Raw genomic sequence first — 7291 nt, 5'->3', positions numbered from 1 at the left:
ATTAACATACATTATGACAGGGGACAGTGATGGATATACATGATGGATATTATGTGGGCTTGGAATACATAATATCCATCAGTGTCCCCTGTCCTGCCACAGTGCACATCTCCCTGTCTGCCTACCTTTCTCTGATTCCAGCCGACTGAACTATCTGGACTGGAGAGTACAGTAGATACAGCGGCGGATTGATATCTGCTGTACTCTCCAGTGCAGACCGGAACTATAACTTAATTGTCGGGCGCCACGGCCCCTGATATCAATGCGCCGGCCCGAAAGTGAGGAAATAGTCCCCTCTCTCCCCGGGCCATACCACTTTATCGGAGAGCCCGGGGGAGGCCGGGAGAGAGGGGACAGTTTGACATTATGAGGTTCCACAGGCTAAACCACAAATTCCCCCTCTAGTTCTCTCTAATGCAGATGGGCCGGCCTATGCAGACATGACGCCGCGACCCACTGCAGAGGGTGTCGCGACCCACTTTTGGGTCGCGACCCACGAGTTGAGAACCACTGGTCTAGAGTACCAAAGGTCCCTTTTTTTATTACACTTCTGATGAGTTGCTAAATAGAAGTTCTTTCCCAAGTAGTCACAATATTTTCTGAATTATATAGCAGAGTCTGTTATGACTAGAAATGTCTCTGACCCCTCCTCTCCCACAATTTATATGATATGATTTATTAATTTGAAGAACAGTGCATTATTGGTTTTATTCGCTAAGGGCGTGTTAACTTCCCAGCTAGCAAGGAATTGAGCTGCAAGTTTGGAAATGACTTTCTAAACTATTTCAGACCTGCCAAGCTTCACAATTTTGTTGGACAATTACAGCAAGTCTGAATTGCAAGTCTCCAGATCAATGGGCTTTGCAAAAGTGCTGTACACTTGCAGAGCTCTTGCTAAGACCTGCAGGACTCTTGCTGTAGAGTTGCCAAGCAAATTTGCTACAAATTCAAAAAGTGTCAACTAGAACTTGCAAGTGTTTTTGGAAAGTCTACAACTTGCCAGGAATGTGTGCAGCAAGTTAACAAGAATTAGAATTTAACCTTGTCACAAGTTTGTGGCAAGTTATCCTTGCTATCTGGGTTGTGGTGCATTAAGGCAGTCCATTCATGCCTAACACACCAGAAAAGACCAATAATCAGACCTGCTGTATTATTGCTATTACAACAGCCCGTAGATGTGCTTTGAGCTGCAGCTACAAGTAACAATTGTAGCTGAAGCCCAAAGGACAGTGTTGTGGCAAGGAGAACTTCCCGAATCAAATCTCCAATGTGTGTAGTGAGTGTACAGTGGGCCTCTTCCCCTATGGGGCCTGTGTGCACTGCATGCACTGGACACATTATGGACATTCCAGTGACCGCATTACACCAATGCATGTAATATGCATTACTACAGTATAGTGGTATGAGTGGCCCTAAGACAGCACAAAGTGCAATGTTTGGTAACCTCTAGCAACCAATAGGATAGTTGAAGATGAATTCTGTGCCTTATTGAGCAGCTCTGTTTGTGGAAAGTGATAGGCCAGGATCAAGATTGTAGACAATGAAGTAACAACTTCTCTTCTGCATACCTAATCTGTCCTGGAAGATGTATCTTGTGACAATATGTCAGAGATGTAACAATAAGGAACAATGAGGCAGGTTATTCCTATTACAATTATTACCATACAATCACACCTTGTGTCAAATGTTCCCCCCTCTGCTGCTCAAAAGTAGTCCTGAACACTTTTTAAATGTATGTACAGACAATTTCTTTAGTTTTGAATAGAGTCGGAAAGGGTTACATTGTATGTTTAAAATAGAATTAGGAGGGTTAGATCCTTTGTCGAGTTTTATTGTTGTTTGTGTTTCCGCTTCACCCTCTTATTTTGTTCTGGTGTTCTTTGTTACCGAGACAGAAAGTGATGGAAACTCCCAAATTTTGGAGTTGGTTTCAGAGTAAGAGATTATCCAGTGAGGACAAATGTTCCTGTGACAGCTGTTCAAGATGGAAATTCCCCTCACTTTAGACATCTCCTCTCATTTCCTGTTGCATCTCAGCACAACACAGACAGCAAAAAAATAACTTAATAAATGGTTTTGAAGGCCAAGTTTACCTATTTGACAATGTTTGACCCATATTTAGAGTGTAACATTGTCAGACTTATCAGAATCATAGGGTTCTTCTCCCTGCAGGCTTGCAGGCTTGTTTACATGTTTGAATTCCGCAAGCCTGTGCGAGGCTCCACCCACATCATATACAATAAAACATTTACCGCACACTTAACAGCTAGCCTGCAAAAAAAGAAAATATCAAATACACTGTCTAACTATTAGGGTCAGAGCAGAGGTTAGTTGCACAACTTTTGCAAAATGTGTGGAAGCCACGCCCCACTGTGTATTGTGGTCCTAACTCTAATCTTTGAGAGCCTCCTTCTTGGAGCATATATAGCAAAAGGATGGATTGGGTGCAGGTTCAACAGGAGCCCATTCCCCCTGAAGGAACAGGGACACACCAGACCCAGCACATCACAATAGCAGCTAAAGCCCCCAGTGTGTCCCCACACCAAATCCAACAAGTGAAAGAAATGGCAAACACACTCATCAATTCATAACTAGCTTTTAAAGAAAAGTGCACCCGCACAGTTGCATCATCCATTCACAGATCCAAGGGAAGGCCCCACACAACATATCCCATTCCATTTCAGCCCTACCATGTATCCCTTCAATCACCAGATACAAGCCAACCTCTCAATTCGAACTGACTGGTTTCCATTTAATTATTATTGTGGCAAACCTTTAGAAAAACAATGATAAAGCACCACAAATGTTTTAAGGATGTGGCAATCCACTGTTTGGGATTGTAAACACATGTGCACAAATAAGCACAAATAATTTTGCACATCCTTTGCTAAATAAGAAGCTGTTAGATTTGCATTGGATAGGTGCCTGATTTTGTCAGTAATTTAATTGCTAAATCCCCCTCTGTGTGTGCAGCAAGTCTGTTTTGAAACCCTTTCCTTTAAGGGTTTAAGTTTTTAAGAAAACTAATTTTCACGAGTATATCTCTAAATCTCTAAATATATTGCTGTCTGTACAAAACATGATTAAGAAAGTGGAGTCGTGACCTACAGTCCAGTCGTTAAGAAGCTTGATGTTTAATATTTCTCTGATTAGGTGGATTTAATTAATCTGCTCATTAGCTCTAAGCAATATGATGCTAACATTGATTGAGAGGAAAGAAAGAAATCTCGTATTAATGTAAGGTTGGTTAGCTGTATGCAGAACAAAGAACAGAATAAAGGGCCTGGATTTATTCTGCATAATAACCCATTGTCTCCATCTTATTCAGAAATGTTGTTTTGTGTCTTTTTCCCCCCCAATAAGATATTCTTAGCCTTGGCTAACTTTGAGAAGAATGAATATGGGGAGGAGCTGTCAGTTATTTACAAATGGAATCCAAAGAAAATGAAGTTCTTTCCGTATCAGAGTACACAAACGTACAGTGCCCGTGACTGGGAAGCCTTCCACATAGATGGAGAGACCTTTCTGGCTGTCGCAAACCACAGAGAAGGTACCGTATCCATCTCTTCTAAATAACACAAAATAAGTAATAGTTCTGAATTAAAATATTCAAAGCCATTTTTTTTTCTGTTTTGAGAGAGTGGTGAAGGGTTAGAAACTCAGTCATTGTTGCCTGCTGTGGCGATCCACCCTCCATATTTCTCTTGGTAGCTATTGTTACTAGGACAATAAATGATAGAAAATCCAAACTTTCACAGTTGTCACTAAAGCAGGAGGTAAGGAGAAGTCTTCCAATGGGAACACTTTTTACTTTGACCGCCATCTAAGACCGAATTTCCCCTTTTTCTCTCACTTCTGTTTTGTCTCGAGGAAAAGAAGTGAAGAGAAATCTCCCGAGAAGGGCTTTAAACTATTCTCCACTCTATCCAATGTAATCCTTCCATTGCCTAATTTCCCTCTGTGCTTAATATCCAAAAGTTAAAGGACGTTCCCCAAAAACATATAAAAGAATTTGGGGCCCCCTTGGAGCAGTAATGCTTTACTAGTGCTTCCAGATATTGGTTTTGCCCTAATGATTTGTGGGAGGAATTGATTTGCTGGTTCTGCCTTGTACAGATTTTGCTGCAGTGAGGCTCCTGTGAGATCTTTGTGCTTGAGTACTTTTCCTGGTGGATTCCTTTTTTTTTTATATCATGAAGAATGCAATAAGAGGTGTTCGGACATCTTAAGATGGTCTGCAAAAGTCAAAATGCCTAGGAGGGTGGAGAAATATAGGTATTATGGTAAATGGATCTCACCCCTGGAGCCCTAAATAAGCCAATGCGTGGCAGCCCACCAGGTTCCATATATTAACATCAATGTTGGGTGGACTGACCCTTTAAATTATTGTTGTAATTATCCAGTAAAACCATCAGAACAAAAGATACAATTTAGTGAGTTATCAGGGAATTTAAGACCCTACTTATGGAAGCCTCCAATGGCCCATACTGAGAGGAGGAAATGCATATGATTTATATAAGAAAAGGTAATATCACGAGCAGCAGCATGATGTCATCATCTCTTTATGGGCCTGCTTTTAGGGTGAGCAAGAACATCCTGCACGACTTTGGACTCTACTAAAATAGTTCAAGGAACACAATATACAATAACCCAAAACAACCAAACAGAATTTAGCATTCAACAAACACTGCCCCTGTGCCAGTCAGCAAGTTCTCAGTAATCTTCTGCAACTAGTCCACATGCAGATCACAGGTAGTCCACTTTTTGAAGCTTTTGCTGTGTAACTTTCTCTCTGCTTCCATCTTTAATCACATTCAAACTTTTTGTATGGGAGAGACAGCAAGGAGCCTTCGGTTAGTGTGTTGGGAATTACCATCCTGCATCACAAGCAGGGATTCTCAGATCATCATGTTACTACCAAAGCAAGTACAGTGGACTGGTGCACTATAGCAATAACAGGTTGAAAGACTAAACCCGTTAGCAAGTAGGCAGCATTATGCAAAAAGAAAATTTTTCCATTTTGAGGGGGTTTACCATATATTTCAGGTGTCTTTAAACATTTAAACAATGGTCCAGTTCAGTGTCTATCAGACTGTTGGACAGCTGGATAGTGGCCAGTAGGTGTAAAAAAAATATCCCAGTATCTGTGGTGAGTGGTAGTAAATAAGTGTGTCAGCATCGGTGGTCAGTGAGGGGTAAAAAATGGTGTAGTGGTCAATGGGAGTGAAAAATATGGTCAGTGGGAGGTGGGATAGTTCCTTATCGTTGGTGTTAGTATGAAGAATAATGCAACATTTTGGGAATTAGTGGGAGAAATAGTGCACAATCCTTGGTATTAATGGTAGGAATAGTTTTCCATCATTCAGTGTGATTAGGAAAGCCCACCCAACATTGGGGCTCAGTATTTGCTTACCTTTGTATGTACTCCTTGTGTTTCACTGCTCTTCTACTGGCCAGATGACATCACGACCGGAACTATGCAGTTGCTGTCAGGCAGGAGACTACTCTACCAGCTAAGATATGTTGAAGGGTGCTTCAACACTTTGTGAGCCTGCTCCTGGCACTCCCTCCACTCTGCATACAGCTGCTCTGGTGAATAACAGGGCACAGCATGTAACATCTAAAGCATTGGAATATTCTGGCCTTATGCATTGTTTTATATGACAAACCTCACAGATCAATGTGCATTACCAAATGGTGTTTCTGGATAAAATGAAAATAACCTGATTTAGATCTATTCATGTAGTCACAAAGAAGTGTCACCATCTCTCACAACCCCTTTGAATGCAAAATGGAACCGTATTCCACTGTTGTAGGCACCAGTTTTGCTAGGAAAATGACAGCTTTGTCTGTTGTTGCTGTGTGTATATACAGTATATTTATATGTGTTAAAGGAATCATACTGTATCACTGCTACATTACAGTTTTCAGTACATATTTCACTTAAAATGTACTATATTTACAGGTAACAACCACAACATCAACAGTGTTATTTACAAGTGGAACTCAAGCAATGGGTTATTTGAGATCAACCAAACCATTCCTACCTCAGGTGCCTACGACTGGGAGTTCTTTAGCATTGGACCCTATTCTTTTCTGGTTGTAGCAAACACATTTAATGGAACGTCAACCAATGTCCAGTCCCACATCTACATTTGGCTGGGAAGCGCATTCCGGTCCTTTCAGTCTATAATGGTAAGCAATGCACTTTCTTAAAACACTAATTGGGGTTGATTTACTAACCTTATAAACACACCACGAACATGTATACACTTCTGTAGTGTGTTCCCTCCCAGCATGATTTACGGGTGGAATCTAAACACCTTTGTAGTGTGTACACACCCAGCAGGTGTGTTGTGCAAAGCCCTGCATGAATTGCAAGGTGATGTTGTATAAATTAGCTCTATGTTGTGTTGCTTGCGTTGATGAATGCAGGAATGTAAATGCATGAGCTAACCATTTTTGTCTAAACTGTGAAGCAGCATTATATATGCATCATGTGCATGATTTTTACATATATGGCATTAGTGGAAATATGCTTTTAGAAACTTTTTGGTTGATAAATACGTTTTGCTGTGTGAAAATCACATGCACCTGGTGCGTGCGTGTGTTTAGGTTAGTAAATCACCCCCATTATCTCAATCCATTAACTTTAAATTTTCAGCCTTTTTTAATACATGAAATACATTGATAAGTTGTGTGTGTGTGACATTCTATATTGTATTTATGCCTAATGACGTGCTATCTTCCACACGGACATGCCTACTCTTAAATGAAAACATTCTGAAAGTTCACATATGTACAGGTGAAACTCGAATAATTAGAATATCGTGCAAAGTTCATTTATTTCACTAATGCAACTTAAACGGTGAAACTAATATATGAGATAGACTCATTACATGCAAAGCAAGATAATTCAAGCCGTGATTTGTCATAATTGTGATGATTATGGCTTACAGCTCATGAAAACCCCAAGAACCCCAAATCCACAACCTCAAAAAAGTAGAATATTACATGCAATCAATAAAACAAGGATTGTACATAGAACAATATCGGACCTCTGAAAAGTACAAGCATGCATATGTACTCAGTACTTGGTTTGGGCCCCTTTTGCAGCACTTACTGCAATTACTTTTGCACGATATTCTAATTATTCGAGTTTTACCTGTATATTACAGTAAAAATCTAATGGAAACATAATTACATAAGATTACAGTTCTATTATGTTTTTCAAATCCTTAAAAAGCTTTACAGAATTTCTCAGAAGCGAACAACAGTTTTCATGAGAATA

The 7291-nt window shown here is 40.2% G+C and overlaps 1 protein-coding gene across 1 annotated transcript in view; it reads left to right on the top strand.

The window, feature by feature from the left end:
• TSPEAR (thrombospondin type laminin G domain and EAR repeats) overlaps positions 1 to 7291 on the top strand; it is a 136653-nt gene that overhangs the window by 103266 nt on the left and 26096 nt on the right. Inside the window, exons 8-9 of the mRNA XM_018553900.1 lie at positions 3364 to 3550; positions 5966 to 6195. Coding sequence (XP_018409402.1) covers positions 3364 to 3550; positions 5966 to 6195 — 417 coding nt within the window. The remainder of the gene's footprint in view (positions 1 to 3363; positions 3551 to 5965; positions 6196 to 7291) is intronic.

The sequence above is a fragment of the Nanorana parkeri genome, unplaced genomic scaffold, assembly GCF_000935625.1.
Source record: "Nanorana parkeri isolate BGI_ZX_2015 unplaced genomic scaffold, ASM93562v1 scaffold134, whole genome shotgun sequence".
Lineage (NCBI taxonomy): Eukaryota > Metazoa > Chordata > Amphibia > Anura > Dicroglossidae > Nanorana > Nanorana parkeri.
Note: the sequence above shows the minus strand (reverse complement) of the source record. Positions and strands in the feature narration are given on the sequence as shown.